Below are 17660 nucleotides of genomic sequence, written 5' to 3' on the forward strand. Positions count from 1 at the left end.
TCTTATGAAAAGATGAATATAAATTGCAGAAATAAAAGAAAAACTTTCATTGAAAGCGGAGAAAACATCAAAACTGTAAAAAAAAAAAAAAAGGGGGGGGGGGAGGGGCGCATTTTTTAAAAATCTTCTTCTCAAGAACTACTGAGGCAAATTCAACGTAATTTAGCATGAATAATCCCTATGGGAAGGAAAATATAAATTGCAAAAATTATTGGCTAATTCTGTTTCAATTCTGAGTTATTACGAAAATAAAAAGAAAGAAAAGGCATGTTTCAAGCAATTTGTAGCATCCATGAATCTTGGTAAAATAAGTAGGCATTACCGAGCCAGGGCAAAACAAAAGATTGACAGTTATTAATCTGCCAATCTCATTAAAATTTCAAGATATTTACTGACCAGTATATTTGTATTCGCTGTAAATATTGCTGCAAAATAATGCGTAATTGGAATTGACGATTGCCGATCTGCCCCGGCTTTTATTTTGCCCCGGCCCGGGTTTGCTTACCCATTTTACCAAGACTCGTATTCCATAATACTAAAACGAGGTTCTTTGTTTAAAGCAGCCATGACACTATATGATAAACGGGTCGATCTGACAATGATGAATTTGTTTGCTGTGCAATAGTTCGTGTACGAAGGGAATCTTTGAAACATGCAAAATACATTGGTGCCGATTTTGTGAAGTAAATTGAGGCTAAATATTTCAATGCGTTGACAGTTTTCACATATGACGGTGGTGTTAGCTTGTTGTGATTTTCGTTTCGTTTTCATTTATGCTTTGCGTTAACCTGGGAACTGTCGCTTGTATTTCCTGATTTTTACGTATCAAATCAAACAGAGACTTCGGTAAATCAAACAGTTTACTGTTTACCTGCGCAAATTAAGCAACATCTGATGTATTAAGAAAGAACTAAAATGCAATTCATTCAGGCTATCGGTAATTCGGTGTCATCTTTTGCATAATGGTAGAATAATGCAATATGTTTTGTTGAGATGCTCGGCATTTTCTCGAGTTTATTCAGTTTAAATAGAGTTTAAATTCGATGACGGAAAGGAAATACTAAATTAAAAATCTTAAGCTGAATGTAATAAACTCGACATGTGAACAAAATATGACTCAAACCTAGCAAAATTTTGAGCTCATCTTGCCTATACTTCTACGATTGACGCTGAAATTTTGGTTGATCATTAGAAATTTTATTTGAATTAGAGTATGTTAAATACTTGTACACAAAAAAATCAAAGAATGATATGCTGTATATAACTACTCTCTGAGGCCCCCTCTTTATACAATGAATAATGTGAAATGTGAGTAATTAAAAACGACATCGTTAAAACAGTTTCCATAGTTCTGACACATTTCTGTTGCGGGGATAAAAAAATTATCGCTATTCCTAAGAAAATATTACAGCGGAAAATTATCCTGGTTTGTAGCCATTTGCTATTTTTGAATAAAAATGAAAATAATGGGTGGGCCATAGTAAATTAGAGTGATGTGCCTGTCAATACGGTAACATTGATTTTTATAGCTCTTTAACATGTCACGTGACAACATTTTTCATTCCAGTGTATTCATCAATCAAGTGTGAGTAAAGTTATAAAAGTCACGAGTTTACGCGAGGTAAACAACAGTAATTTAATTATAATGGAGAAGACGAATTAAATTGTTGAATATTTTTAATTTGAGAAATTGAGCGCAGTGAGGTGCAAATTTCTTCTTCACATATGTACATGTAGGATTTTTTTAAATAAAATACAATAACTATTATATTTAAAAAAAATACAATAACTAGTAAGTAGTTGAGGAAGAAAATATACCTATATGCTCTCATATATTTATATATTTTGATCGCTTTATTAAGTGGGGAGGGGGCCGGGGGGGAGGGGCAGAACGAAAATACAGGGAATTAAAAGTTATATAACAGTGTACCCCTACCAAATATTTAGTTCTTTATCTTGCGTAGGATTTTCTTATTCTGTGTAAAAACAGTATTTCGTCAAAGATCACGTGTATGCAAACATAAGTGTAAAATTCGAATACTTTACAATATTTATTTTTTTGTTATTCTACAGAGGGCCATATGGCACAAACTCTTTTGAACGCCCATTGCTGCCCAGGTGAGCGATGTGGCCCCATGGGCCTCTTGTTTTAAGTGAAAACACACATTTTAAGATTAATATCGTATTTAGCTACTACGACAATTTGTGGTTTAATATACATTGTAAATAATAGTACATGTATATAATTAAAACGTCTTTAACTATATAATGTTTGTATTAAATTGTAAATAAAAGTTTATAACAAGTTTGGTATATGGACGTCATTGCTCCAATGAACGGCTTATGAACCTTTTAATTTTCCTACCTTTAAGATATAAATTATAAATTTATATAACCAAATAAAATTGGTTGTTTGAAAAAAGAGCATTTTCCGTGGGTAATAATAAGGAAATGTTAATGCTATAAGATGCAATAAATTAGCTAATATTTTTAGCAGGGAAAGAGGGAGGCCACCGGAAGTCATCCCACTTTAGTGAGAAGAGACCACAATGAGACCGGCGGCTGGCATTGGTTTCCCTGGATCTAATCTACAACAAAAACAACTGTAAAAAAGCAACATAGAAGATTCGATGTCAAATAAAGCACACAAACGAATTCAAGTTGTTTTTTTTCTTTAAATACTTTGAACAAGTAGCTTCAAATATAACATACTTGTACTAGCGACGTGACTAAGTTTAATGTACTCAGCTTTTGAAATCGTAAGCAATCCTTGTGTCTTGTAATAGGTGTAACCGTAAGAACATGCTAAGTCAAATAAAGATTAGCAACGCCAAGGTATACCAATCTTTCCGTTATATAGCCATAGAAATAAAATTCAATAACTTATACAAGTATATTTACATTTTCCAGGGTCTTTGCATGTGATAACACTACGTATCGATTTTGTACTATATAACCCATAATACAAATGACGCCAAATTGAGGCGCCAGCGGGGTTTGCTTATTCATACGGTATTTAAATATTTAATCGTATGATGGCTTAAAATTATATAAATATAAGTAATAAGGAATCATTCTTTCAATATTATGAGGTGATAATTTCGGTCTGGGCGTGATCAAATCTATCATAAAGCCCTTCGGGCTTTATTGGATTTGATCACGCCCCGACTAAAATTATCACTTCATAATACTCAAAGAGTGATTCCTTATTCCTTATATATAACCCATTAGAGATCGATTTTTACTGATCGCATGCAACCTCTAGTTCATCTCAAGAAAATGTTACCTGATGTGTACAAAGATGCTTTATCAAAATATGTGATATATTTAAAAGCAACGAAAAGCTAAAATGACAACAAACAATGTATGATAGCTAGGTTTAATCAAGGTATGCATTTAGCGGTTAAAAAGAATTTACCGCCATAAATTATATTATACTTCATAGCTAGGCATAAACTAATTTCAATCCAGACAATTTAATGTTGTCACTACAATGAACAGAAACAAGATGCGTATTTTGAAATAGCTGCAGGACTGTAGCTCCCGGTCTGAAAAAATTCGGATGGACGACCTGGGAGCTACAGTGCCTCCCATAGTAAAAAAACTGCAATTTACGGCGCACAAAAAAATGCGCTAGGTTTTGACTGATTAATCTCATCTACGATCACATTCTGTACAAATATTTAATCCCCAAAAATTCCTCGGACATTTTACTACAGATATTGTCACTTCACTTGCCTCTGATATTCTTTTAAACACCATCCCCAGCCCTGTCGATTAAAAGTGGTGCATGTTTGTTTACATTTAAAAATGGCGACTCTCGATCTCGACGTAAATTAACATACTTCATTTTCCGAGGTCGGTTATCATGTTTAAGGTCAAGATCTAGTAAATGAAAAGTGCCTACAGGTTTATGAAATTCAAGATATAAACTCTTTTAATGATGCTCCATAACAATATCTTTGTTTCATAGGGTGTACCGGGGCTTAATTTTTTGGTAAACACAATGAAAAAATCATGTTTTAAACAATCATTTTATATGAAATATGAAGGATAAAAGTAACAAATATGAGAGTTTTGTCCATTTTTGACTAATGAAATATATCTAGAATGCCTACAGTCTCTCCAATAACGGCATTAAACAAGCTCTTGACCTCCTCTTTAAAATGATGTCAAACATAATATAGGTACCGGGATTACTTTTCCCGTGATTAAATATAGAATGTCAAAATATTGTTATATTTTCTACATAATTTCTTTAAAGCTGTAAAATACGGGGAAAATATTCATCCAATCAATTATGACGTCATAATGGTTCTACATGTAGCACCAAAAAGACAGTCTGGAATCATTTACTAGATCTTGACCTTAAGAGAAGGTCTGAGGCAAGTAAAGTGATGATATCAGTAGTAAATTTGCTGAAGAATTTTATGGTTTTAATTATTTTTACAGAATTTGTGTGAAAATAAGGTTAATAAGTCCAAGCTTAGCGCAATTTTTTGTGCGCCGTAAATTGCAGTTTTTTACTATGGGAGGCACTGTAGCTCCCAGGTCGTCCATCCGAATTTTTTCAGACCGGGAGCTACAGTCCTGCAGCTAATTTTGAAAGTGACGTTAATTTGTGCAAAATATAAATGTATCGTCAAGCAAAATAATTCGTTCTGTACAAGCGTTATATTGTGACGTAACAATTTGTTCAAACAAAATATGGACATGAGGGGTTGTTTTATGTTCGTTTTTCGTTGTATTATTTTAGCATGTCGTGAACAATTAGGTCAGATAAATGACAACTGTAAAAAAAAGAAGAAAAAAAGAATTACAAAAAACAAAATACGTAGCTGCATTTATAAACTCAATATATGAACACAATAAGTTTTATGATTAAACGTGATTAATTCTTGAACGTTTAAAATAAACATAAAACACTGTTTAAGTCCATCTGAGCTAAAGAAACTGGTTCCCTAACAGTTTAATGATTGTATACTTCTGCTCATAGGGGGCGGTTATTCGGTGCACCAGAAGTAGAAGTCTAACGACAATAAAGCGCTGAGCTATGCTTAGCGCTTTAAAAACCTTATAGAACAAAAATAAAACTATTGGAATTCGTATACCATGTCTGTCACATTCAGCCCAGATTGTTTTGAGTTGACACTTTTTTTTATCGATGTGTCTGCAAAATAAGTCTGCAGTTGCGCAGTTCTACAGCTGTTCTGTGATTACAAAAGCATTGTTCTGTTCTTAAAGCATAATTTGAATAGAACCTCATGTTAATTGCTTTTTCATCTTTCATCTAACGTACTGGTTACTTATTACAATCAATACAATTCATTAAAGCTGCTTGGTCCGATTTTATATCAAATTTTATGCACGCTTTTAAATGATGGCTATGCTTAGTATGTGTATAATAATAGACATTGCAGTAGTTTTACCCGTCAATTATGCCAAATTTCAATGAAGAAAAATACGTACAAAATTTGTTAACAAAACAAACGACATTAAAAGGTACCTCGTTATTTCGCCTCATGTTAAATTTCACCCCTGACGACGAGACGGGTACAAAGTTGTATAACGAATTTGACATCGCTTTAAATAAAGGTCGAAATGATCAGACAAATTACAAATAAACATATGTACGTTTTGTTCGCTAATATTTCTAAAGTCTGCTTTCTTTACTATTGATGCATAGCATGCGGATAGAATAAGCCCAATCATTCGGGGGACGAAACCAAGCGGTTTCCTTTTCTAAACATTCCCGTGATGCATTTTGGTTTGTTTTTTCGTTTGCCCAAAGAGAAATTATTTTTATTTACTTTGAATATTTCTAACTTTGAAAGGAGACTGATTCTGCTGGTGTAAATAGGAGAAAGTCCATAACTTTCTAAGATAAATGATTTGTATGAAAAAAAATTTGATACTGTAATTACAAAAAAATCGGACCGAGCAGCTTTAATTTATACAAAGAAAGATGTAAAGATTAACAACAAAATGCTTTTTGCGGGCTATAAAGATAGCCACATTACAGAATGCGGGTTACGTTAATATTAATTTAATTATTTTTTTTTTGGTATTGATCGCTACCTTTTGTTTATGTTTGCTTAAATATACTCCTACACACCTAATTAAGGGTATCAAATACGACAGACCAACAAAATACAAAAGTTATCCCACGTGCTGAATCTACAATTCTTTTTAATCAAGTCATCGCCTTACATGTATGCATGTTTTAGACTTTTTAGATATGTTCAATCTCGCCCATTCTTAGCAAAAATTGTTTATATAATATATTTTTGGAATTTCATAAGTTAAAAAAGTGACAATCACTGCTTCTTTGTATTAGCGTACTGAGTTTCACCTATACACCGTGTCAACACCACTGTTTTCCGGTATTACATGATTCGTAATGTGTCTTATATACACATGTATGTTTATATTTCTGAGGTGTTTTTTAAAACATTAAAATCGCATGAAGTATAAGAATAATTAATTATTAGGGATGGCAGTCGGTTAATCGTATAACGTCCCGACCGATGAAACGGTTAATCAAATCAGAAATTACTTTTTGGAAACATACTTTTTTTTTATATCATTCTCAAATAAATTTTATTTTTCCGTGCAAGAAGATTCAAAGTATGTTAATTTATTTTTATGGTCAAGATCAATGAGTTAATTTCATTTAAAACAGAGAAAATAGTAACACACGTGTAACGAATGCATTAAACACCATGGACAAATATTTTTCGATAGTCATGCTGCATTGTTACCCTTAATTATCTAGCAATATCAGCATTTTGGTGTCAGTATTTGTTTCAAAAATATTACTACTATCTGATTTATAATGACAGATGATAATCGACTTCGAAGTGTGTGCCGTAGAAAATATCCTTTTAGGTGGCTGATGTACTTGGTATTGATAAATATTTTCTTGCTGGACAGATTTAGAAGCAGTACTTAATCTTAAGACCATTATTTGGGAAGATCAACGTTTTGCGTTCCATTTGATTTATATATTTCAACATTTCACTTTCCGATTCGTTCAGCTCGTCTTGAAACGCTGCTAGAAAGTTCAACGATTGTTCAGTTCTACATTTTTTTGGGGGAGGGGGGTGGGGGTTGGGGAGAGGGAGTGGTGCTCGTATATCTAACAACTCCAGTTCACATTCCTTTAACTAAGCTAGGAGGAAATCAATTATATCCCCAAACTAAAGCTCGTACATATGTATGGAAACTTAAAATTATGAACGTTCTTAGTTTTTGATGTTGATTTTTAAAAATATTTTCCGATTTTTTTTCAATCCGATTAACCGATTACAAAATTTGTAACCGGTTACCATCGTTCCGACCAATTAGTCGATCAACCGGCTAGCCATCCCTATTAATTATATATAACATAGGCGTCGGAACCGGGGGGGGGGGGCTTAGCCCCCCACTTTGTTTGCAAAGTTCTACCTAACCATTAGAAACATAGCATGATAGAGGGTTCAGCCCCCCCACTTTTTCTCCCCCACGGATTAGGAATTTCATGATTTTGGAAAAAAAATAATTTGGGTAAGTAAGTTTTTTTCTTTTGAAAGTATAGGTATACCCCCCCCCCCCCCCCCCCCCCCACGGATTAGGATTTGCGTGATTTTGGGAATTACTTTTTTCTCAATATATCTGAGGATTAGTCTAGCCCCTCCCCCCCCCCCCACTTTCAATTTGCTTCCGACGCCAGTGTATAAGCATCATTCACATTTCTTTTTTTCAAAATGCAGATTGCATGCAACTCTCAATAAGACTTCTGCATTAATCATGCCAATTTATTGCAATAGATATAGTACAGTGCCGATAAACGTACTAGTATAGCTTATACTCAGTGAATTGTAACATTTTTACATGTTGACTAAATTTAATTTTCTTATTATCGATGTTACACGATGAATGAATAAATCTCTCTCTCTCTCACTGAATATATCGGCCAAGTAATTATCAATTTCCCCCAAAAAAGAGAGAAGAAATATCGCGATTCTCGAATTTTGTTTATTGCTGTACAGTGTAACAAACACCCATAAACGTTGACTTCAGTATCATCGAAATTTGTGTCTTGTTTAAAAAAGAAAAGATGAGAAAACATCATCTATGAAGATGAATTGTACGTCAATGCATGTTATTAGTTGTAAATGTCGTACATGTAGTGTTTATATATAAAACGGCAATTTTATCGACTTTATGCCGCTACTTTGACCTCGTTTTCCGAGCACTGTGACATCAAAAGATAAAGGCCCTTTTCTCATGACGGCAGTCATATATTATCAGTAGCTCTCCTTAATATTTCATCACAAGAAAGAACAAGTAGACAATAAATTCCCAAACATTTAATATAAAGCTATTGATAAAACAAATACTAATTTGAATTTAATCGTTTTGCTTTTTTAAAAAATAAAATAGTAGATGCACTGAGGAGTGTTAAATATATTGCATTTTATGTCTTTATTATTATATTATCAAGGCTTAATCACTCTCACTGCTTGATACACATGTAATATGACTAAATTAAAAAAAAAAAGAAAAAAAGAAAGGGTAAAAATTCATCAAAGCTTTTAGAAAGTTATAAAGTCGACAGTACAAAATAAATGCAAGAATCCCTTTATACATTTGTATATATCCCTTAACATTTTATCATGATGCCCTTCAGTTGATGCATGATGTAGATCAATACTAAACAGCTGTGGATTTCACCGCATATGGCACAGTTGGTTTTGGTAAACTAAACATGCATACCTTTGTCTATATTGAACATCTATAAACAACTTGTTGATGCTTGAAATTAAAAACACAATGACATTGAATCGTACAATTAATGGTATTATTCATTAAATATGAACAGCTCAACCTATTAAAACATTATTACATTGTGAAGATGTTAACAAAAGCAATTAGGGTATGTGCCCAATAAACATGACAGATGTATCATCTTGAAAAAACAAAACTAACATCTTTGAGCATGTTTAAAAATTATAAAACGAAATTAAACCAATATGTAACAATACCATTGATGTTATAAAATGCAAACACTTCTAGGAATCCAAAGATTAAAAAAAATAAATGCAGCCGATTTGAATATAAATGGCTGACATACCAGTAGATAAAATTAACTGATTCAGAAGCAGATTGTGAATATTTCTGAAACAAAACAGATGGTTTAATTCCTGCACTGTGTCTGCATAGCGGCATGAATTTCCCTTCCTGGTTTCAACAAGTTGAGGTCAACTGTTGGGGGAGGAGTAAAGGTTAACATTTGGAAGATTACTGGACGTATTCTCTGTCAGTGACGCAGGGGCAGAGCCTCCACTATTATTTGTAATGATGTCTTTAGTTTCATACTTCCCAAGCTTGAATTTACAACAAACAACCTCCACAAAAAATTCTGTCCAGTTGTGAAGCATTCCTAAAACAGAAGCAATTAAGGTAAAGTAAGGTAAAGGTAAACTAAGGTAAAGTTAAGAACTTCCCATACGGTATAGATCAAAGATCAGAAGATATACATGTTTTCATAGACATCAATTTTCATAAGACTATATACATGTATCAAAATTCTATTAAGACAATCATTAATTTTTTTTCTCTACTTATTTGCTAGAAATTACAGTCATTTAGAAAACAAGATTTAATAACGACGGTTTAAATGTTTCACGGCAAGTAATTGGTATACCTGTAATAAAATTGACATCTTTTTTACCGTAATGAAGAGAAATTTTGCAAACTGTTGCAATTTGAATAAAGCTCACCTGAGACAGCAAATATTCCTCCCACAATTCCACATAAACGAATAAGGAACTGACTAAAAGGTCTATGTTTTTCTACAACACGTATTTTAAGTGCATTAAGGTCGTACTTCACAAATATTCCTGGCACACCATGGCTCCCTTTACTATGGTTTATTGTCCTGTTCTAAAAGACAATAAAAAAACCCTCAAATCTTTTGATGTTGTTATAAAAACATTGTCATTCTCTTTGAATAGAAAACTATTCAGCATTTTGTAAACTTTATGTCTGATGCTTATATCACTGTTCAAGTTAGATGCAGTGTAAAGTTGGATCAAAGTTGTCTCCCTTACCCTCTGTGTGACAGAGAACTGATACGTGTCAATATTTCCTGCTGCGTAGGTTCGCACTTCTGTGGGAACAATTTTTATGAAGTAGTTAAAAACATGGAAATCTACAAAGAAACAAAAGAATAGAAAGATTTGACATTTTCTCTACCTACTGGACATATGATCAGAAAACAAGGTGGCAAAGTTGGAATTTTTGCACAGCAATGATGAACTTAACAAAAATTAACTTGTGAAACTGGATATACCGATATGTGCATTTAAGAAATTAACTAGACTTCAACATATCCTAAATAATAAGCTTGTAAATGCACATTAAATGAACATACTGTCAGATGAGACTTGCTCCTCTCCATCCAGTGGATTAATGATACCTTTCACTGTTTCTCCAAATGAAAAGTGATCAATTCGATGGGAAAAGTTGTATTCTTGAAATGATCAAAATAAAGTATATTTTTCCAAAGTCACAGAATAGAAGATTTATATACAGTCCCCTAATATCATAAAAATTATCTTCACATTGAAGCACAATAATCAGGCAGGAGATCATAATTGAATCTGTACATCTGCATAAAAATTCACTAAGGTATATTCTTATCATATCTAAGAATCAAGATTCCGAATTTCAGATACTCAGACAGGATATAAACAATTTTAGATTTACCTTTTTCATGTACCATCATGGATATATGAGCATGTCCTCTTGGAAAAACTGGAACTGATCTGAAACAGGCACAATAAATGTGTGTATACCGTATATCCTGTCATTTTCGCGATAATCTAATTTTTTCGCTTTTTTTGCGATGTCTTTTAAATCGCAAACTATTGAATACGCAGAAATTATATTCTGTATTATTTTTCTATAAGAATCTTTTTATATCGCAAAAAATGACTGGCGCAAACTGAAAATGCTACACAATTTCCCCATTTTCAAAAATTTTGTGACACGCGAAAAAAACCCAGATGTACTGTATAATAATATGCATAATTGTATCACAAACTCCCCTTTATTTATAGATGAAAAGTTACATGTACAAAGCTTACAAACTATTCTTAATTTCAATCCATATATATATCCAATATTCAAAGTAAAAATGTTAAAGCTTGTTTCTGAATTGTTAATATTAATACTGTATGCAGGGAATCAGTTTTATTTTCGCCCCTTTAGCCCTTGCTGTCAGTTGGCTAATTTAAGACTGGGCATTTCCAATGTCTCAATTATATCATCTCAATTATATCTCTTTTAACACAAATGTATCTGAGAAAATCAAGACTGAGCGAAGCCATTTGCAAGTGTAGAAGGGCAAAAAATAACACAGGGCAAATATAACCCTGTATACAGTACTGTGGAATCATCATTGTTCGTGGGGGACCAAACCTTTTGTATACTACCGGTATACGAAAATAGATGAGTATTGAATATATAGCGACAAACTGACAAGAGGCACAACAAGAGGCCCAAGGGCCACATCACTTCGGTACCCCCTGGATATTCTTGTATTTATAATCAATTCCCTTTCCTAACAGGCTGATTTTATAGTCATATCACAATCAGCATTGCAGTTCTCAAAAAGACCCTAAACAATCATCCAGCGGCAAAAGTTTAAACAATTTTAAAGAATCAATAATATCTAAAAATGATTGGATATACAAGCATGTATAATAACATTTCAGTTTTTGTGAATAATTAAAATGTTTTCCCTTGTACAACTGGATCCCCAATGTGGCCCGACCCTACTCCTAAAGATTTTAATTGAACAAATTTGAATCTTCACTGTCTGAAGTTGCTTTCAAAAAAGTTACAGCTTTTCTAGGCAAATGTTTTTTTTGAAAAAGATTTGAAGATATTTATATATAATTCCTATGAAATGCAAAATCACCATAGATTTTCTATTTTTGGTTGTGTATTAAAACCTGAAGAAGTAGAGGGGGCGTTTCAGGACAGATAATCTGGCTAGTGAATGAATGTAGTTTAGGAACAAAGGTATTAACGATTCTCGATATGTTATCCAAAAACTGGTTGAAGCAGAAACTTGGGACAAAGCATAGGTTATTAAGTTCAAAACCACGCGCAACATTTTGTACACAATAAATATACAGTTTTTCATATGGATCAACCTGTAGCTCCACGGTCTGTCTATCCGAATTTCCTTTAGAGCTACAGTTCTGAATTTAGTGGTTGGATGGATTTTCTTCAAAAATTATTAAAGTAACCAATAGGAATGAGGCATCAATTATGACTTTGTGAGAATGATCAATAGAGCTGGCCAACAGCTAGTGAGTGTATGGAGAGTGAAAAGGTTGGGAATTTGCTACAGCCCTTAAAGCCGCGTGAGCAGTAGCAGGCTTATTCTTATTTCTGACAAGATTAATGAAAAGTTACGATTAATTTATCACAAAATCAAATAACATACTTTCCGGCTGTGATGTGAAAATTTCCGGCCACTTTATTGACCTCAAGTGAACCGTAAACTCGGCAGGCATCTGGTTCCCCCTCTGCTGGAATCTCCCTGTGTAAATGTAGACAGCATGAGGGAAATTTTTTTTAATGACAACAAAAAATACTATTGAAGATTCCATAGAATTACTCAGTAACCATGTCCCTTTACCATGTTGGAGAATGGGGAAATAAAAAAAAAAGATTATACCGGCTAGCCCAAAAATTTAAAAGCCAGAAAACATATATAGGAAGCCTGGTCATACATAACATTTTCACTAATTTTTTGCAAACAAAAGAAGAAAATATTTCCTCATTTACTATTACGACAGGAAATAATCATACTCTCAACTTTAGCTCAGTCCTTTCAACTATTGATTTATCATCAATACACTGTTAATGCATTTCATAAATAAATGTACAAGTAAAAATTAATGTACATTTATCCTGCAAAAGAATTACACTGATAATTGAAATGCTTCCTATGGAATCCAATTATTTTCTACTGATACCAAAGTTTCAAAACTAAAGATACATACCTTTTAGGCATCCCAGATTTATATGTTGCAATTAACCCTCTTGACATCCACATCACATCCTGAAGAGCGTGATACTCAGATCTCAGAAACTCGCTGATTTCTTGAACTGTCTCATGATAGTGCCTTTGGTTTGGACTCAATTCAAAGTGAGTTTCTTCGTATTTTAACTCCCCAAAACCATGTGTATCTTGACCAGTAACATCAAGAACATCTGCTCCTATCGCTAATTAAAATAAAAAAAATCTTGTTTGAAATGTACAATTATACTTTGAAGGGTGGAAAAAACACCTCAGTGTCTTCAGGGATTTGAAAGAAACAAGAGGCCTTAATAGTTAATTATCATGTGATACAATATCATATCACATATGAATCACAACATTGTAACATATCATATGATATAATAATATATTATATATTACAATATCATACAAAACAATATTGTATCATGTGATAAATTTTTTTTTTATTATACAATATTTGATACCAAATCATTTTGTGTCATATAATTTTTATTTGATATAATATTGTATCATAAAAAACAATAGTGTATCATATCATACAATACTATATCATAGTAATCATGTTATATCATTCAATAACAAACACATCTATCAAGCAAGTTTGAGTGAGGTAGGAGTTTTTTTTAGCATCCTTGATAATTAAGATCAGGCTCTGCATCTGACGCTACCTCTGCCATTCATTTACATTATAGTTTAATCAACTATGCAAGTTTGAAATAGTACCGTACTTTCATCTATTAAACATGTGACCTGTTCCAAAAAACTTAACCTCATCCAGCATCTGAAACCTATGGCTCAAATTCAGCATTCAAGCCCGTCAGGTGCATCAGTATCAGAAGACAAACCATCCATGCAAGTTTGGTAAGTTAGGACCAGTATTAACTTAGATATAATCATCAGCGGGCATCTGCTCTAAAAGTCTTTCAAGTTCATAAGTAGGTCCAGATGCATCATCCATGCAATTTTGGTGAAGATAGGACAAGTAATAACTTAGATACAGAACCTGCAACAAAAACTTTAACCAGGTCCAGATGCCGACGGTATAGTATGAGCTCCCCTCAACTTCGTCCCAGTGAGCTAAAAGTGTAAAACTGTTAACCCATGATGACGGATGAAGGCCAAATGCAATAGGTCACCTGAGCGACTCGGGTGACCTAAAATTTCAATTTAAGGGTTGAGTCTGGTATTCAGGGATCTTAGTACCAACTTTGTGTTTATTTTTATCTTTAAGATAACTTTTTTATGTGAGGTGTCAAAATAAGCCAAGCAGAGTAAATATTGTCCTTACATAATTAATTCTGTTAATGTGCATACAGTATATGAAATTTGTTGATAAATTTTGAAAAATTTTCAATCCCCAATCCTTTTCTTGGAAAGGTTGGTTGTATGAACATTATTAATGAATTATTACAGTATTCTTTTGTACATACCATGACATTTCATTGCAACAGTCATATCTATGTTGAGCTTTAATTTTCTAAAATAATGAAAACATCATTAAGACAATCTGTCAAAGAATAAGAGGAATTGTTTTATAAAATTACATTTTGTGTTACTGTGGAATAATCAATGTTCGTGGCTTTTGTGGGTAACCCTTGCCCACAAATTTACATCCCAATGAACTTATATACAAGCATTTGTTTAATATTAATAAAATTATCTTGAACTTGCTACCATAAAATTAAGTTCTCACGAAAAAAAAAATGGTTCAATAGAATATGCATGATGATGTTTTTTTATCATCTATATAATTACTGTCTTACCCATCAATCCCAGTATCAACTTTATATTCAAACTTGAGCTCTGTTGTTGAGTAGTATATTATTTCTGACACAATCAGAATGAAAATACACAGAAACACCGCTATGGAAACTACAAGAGAGAAAGGAGATCAAAGAATAAGAACCACATGATGGCAAAGAGTCTGAAAGGAAACTGGGGTAGATTACAAATGAACTACAAGAAATAGTTTATGTTATATTGCTCTCAAGTTTAGGAAATAAATTCAGTTAATTTATTCTGATCAAGGCTATTATCTTTTCAGTATAGATAAAATAAGACTTACTATAATATTATCATATAATTATTACAGAAAAAAGTTTGTAAATATTAAAGTTAATGACTACAGAAAGCTTGTAAATTGGCTCTATGATATATCATATTATAAAGGGGTTGAATGATCTCTGCAAATACTGACTTCCTCCTCCGGATGCCGTCTTCTCCTGGCAATCATCCAACACTTTCGGAAATGCATCTAGTTCTGTCACAACCTTGATGGCCTGCTTCTTACTTGCTACATTCAGACGCCTCATGTCTCCTCAAGTCTTTTACAATTTGTCTCAGAAATGCCAAGGTGCCATTATATCTAATTAATAAAGAAAAAAATTGTTTCTACTTTAAAAAAGGTTTTATCATATATATCAATGTATTTTATTCAATTCAAACTCTCTTTTAATAATCTCGGCCGAGTTTTTGTTCCACACAGCGGAGTGCATTGGACTGACCCCCTTACCAAATCTCAGGACAGTCTGCATAATTCACAATTAGAAAGTTGCTTTTAAAATCAGTATATATATCTGAGTGTCTAACCTACTTCAATTTTGCTACTACATGTTATTCTAAATATTGATAATTGCAATTTCATATCCTATTGAACTAATCATTTTGAGTGCATTTTCAATCATCATCCTTATTGAGCTTGATGCTGATGCACAAAAAGTGCAAGCTGATGTACAGCTCTCAAATGACTCTATGGGGAATTTTAATTTTAAAACATTCAAAAATGTATGCATATGTAACGAGATGGGGAGAAATAATGTCGGACGAGAATGAGATTCGAACCTGGGCCCTCTGAATCTCTAGTCAGGTGCTCTACTATATGAGCTACTTGGCGCCAGAATTAGAACCAGTCTGACCGTCACATTCCTCACCCTTAAATGATCTTTGCCCTCATAGATCAGCTCAGATTCCAGGGGTAGGTCACGGCCCTAAATGTCAGGAGATGGGATAAATAATGTAGGACCTGACCAAGATTCGAACTCACACCCCCGAATCTCCAGTCAGGTGCTCTACCAACTGAGCTATCTGGATCAGGTATCCAAACTGTACGGATTTACATTCAAAAAAATTCAAAGTCAACAAATTTTATTTTTTTGCACTTTAAATTTATATCCGATTTGGGCGATTGGTCCCAACCTGATAAAGAGAATAGACTATCGGAAACACATGACGGCACAATATGAGTTAAGCCATTTAAACAGGGGCGTAAACAATGCTTATTCAGTTGAAAATTGAACACCGTTTGCAGTAGCAAGGCAAGGAAAGATTAATCAGAATTGAATTTTCATAGCAAACACATTATCTTCTAAAAGCTAGCCTAAAGACGTCACAATCAGCCTGCTAATCTCTCGAAAACTCGAATTTCCTCGAAGATGTAAACCCAAATGTGAGAAAGATTCTTTTAATCTACTTGTTTTTGCATAGAAACACTGGAAAAGTTGTATTACAATGTTAATGTTCATTCTGCTTACATCAGGAGCCCTGAGGCTTTTCTATATTTTCGCTGAAGCAACTTTTTCAGTCAATCTCCCAAGCACAAATAACAGGAAGTTGTCAGAACGGAAGTACACGTTTCAAGATAGGAGTCCGAACAAGTCGTACACAGGCCAACTCGTATACAGGTCAAAGTTCCCGGTATGCTTTAAAACCGAAAGCCAACTCGTATACAAAAAATATAATTTATGTCTAATATTAAATATGATAATAAATATCACAAATATTCTTACAACAGACGATGTCATTTTTATAGCTTCAGATACGGTGAGTGATATTTAAAATCTTGTTCCATATGCAGTTACCGGTAATACAACTATTTAAGAAATGAACTCTAGTCAATGTCTACCGAAGTTATACGAGTTACGGAGTATAGCACCATGGGTTGGGACAGTTTACGCTTTATAACCCGCGAAGCGAATTATTAAAAAGTATCATGTTGTAAATTTTGAATTTACCGGGTGGCAGTCAATACAAATTTACAACATGACAACTTGTAAATTTTGTATGTACTGCCACCCGGTAAATTCAAAATTTACATCATGACAAGAGCGTAAATTTCTCCAACCCAGGTTATACGAGTATAACTTGGGTAGATACTGGGTTCATTTCTTTTAATTTAATTTTTAGTCATTTACTGTACAAATTGAGTGCGTTTTCTTTTTGATATACATATTGTAATGTTAAAATTTTAGGTTAAAATCGGCATAAATAGATATGATTAAGCCTTCAAATGGTACAAAATTCTAACAATTTGAGAAAGAAATTTTACCGCTGTTTGTGTTTAGACATCAAAATCGTCGATATGAATATTAATTTGTAAACAAAAATATTTAAATAACGAGCTTGATCGTTCAACGCCATTTCAACGCAATTTTAAAGAATACAAATCTGTCATAATCATAAATCTACATTCTATCTCAAGTCACCATCTTAATTTTGTAATCAATTATGAGCCTGTTAAGGGAACAGGGTCGATAAAAATTGGATCGTACGAACGCGGAGCTAAAAAATTGAATTGGCT

The 17660-nt window shown here is 33.2% G+C and overlaps 1 protein-coding gene across 3 annotated transcripts; it reads right to left on the reverse strand.

Moving 5' to 3' along the window:
• Nucleotides 1-8335: 8335 nt before the first annotated feature.
• LOC128162772 (endoplasmic reticulum-Golgi intermediate compartment protein 2-like) lies at nt 8336-16718 on the reverse strand. 3 transcript variants are annotated; one of them, XM_052826161.1, is made up of 11 exons: nt 16615-16718; nt 15282-15449; nt 14848-14956; nt 14515-14561; nt 13065-13287; nt 12503-12598; nt 10753-10811; nt 10418-10516; nt 10095-10195; nt 9765-9927; nt 8336-9424 (listed from the first exon to the last, which is right to left on the reverse strand). In XM_052826161.1, the coding sequence occupies exons 2-11, from the start codon at nt 15394-15396 to the stop codon at nt 9243-9245; spliced, it is 1194 nt and encodes a 397-aa protein (XP_052682121.1). In that variant the 5' UTR covers nt 15397-15449; nt 16615-16718; the 3' UTR covers nt 8336-9242. The 3 variants fall into 3 exon arrangements, with proteins under 3 accessions (XP_052682121.1, XP_052682130.1, XP_052682113.1); XM_052826170.1 differs by lacking the exon at nt 16615-16718 and adding an exon at nt 16591-16609; XM_052826153.1 differs by lacking the exon at nt 16615-16718 and adding an exon at nt 16015-16144.
• Between the last annotated feature and the right edge of the window lie 942 nt (nt 16719-17660).

The sequence above is a fragment of the Crassostrea angulata genome, chromosome 1 (assembly GCF_025612915.1).
Source record: "Crassostrea angulata isolate pt1a10 chromosome 1, ASM2561291v2, whole genome shotgun sequence".
NCBI classification, from domain to species: domain Eukaryota; kingdom Metazoa; phylum Mollusca; class Bivalvia; order Ostreida; family Ostreidae; genus Magallana; species Magallana angulata.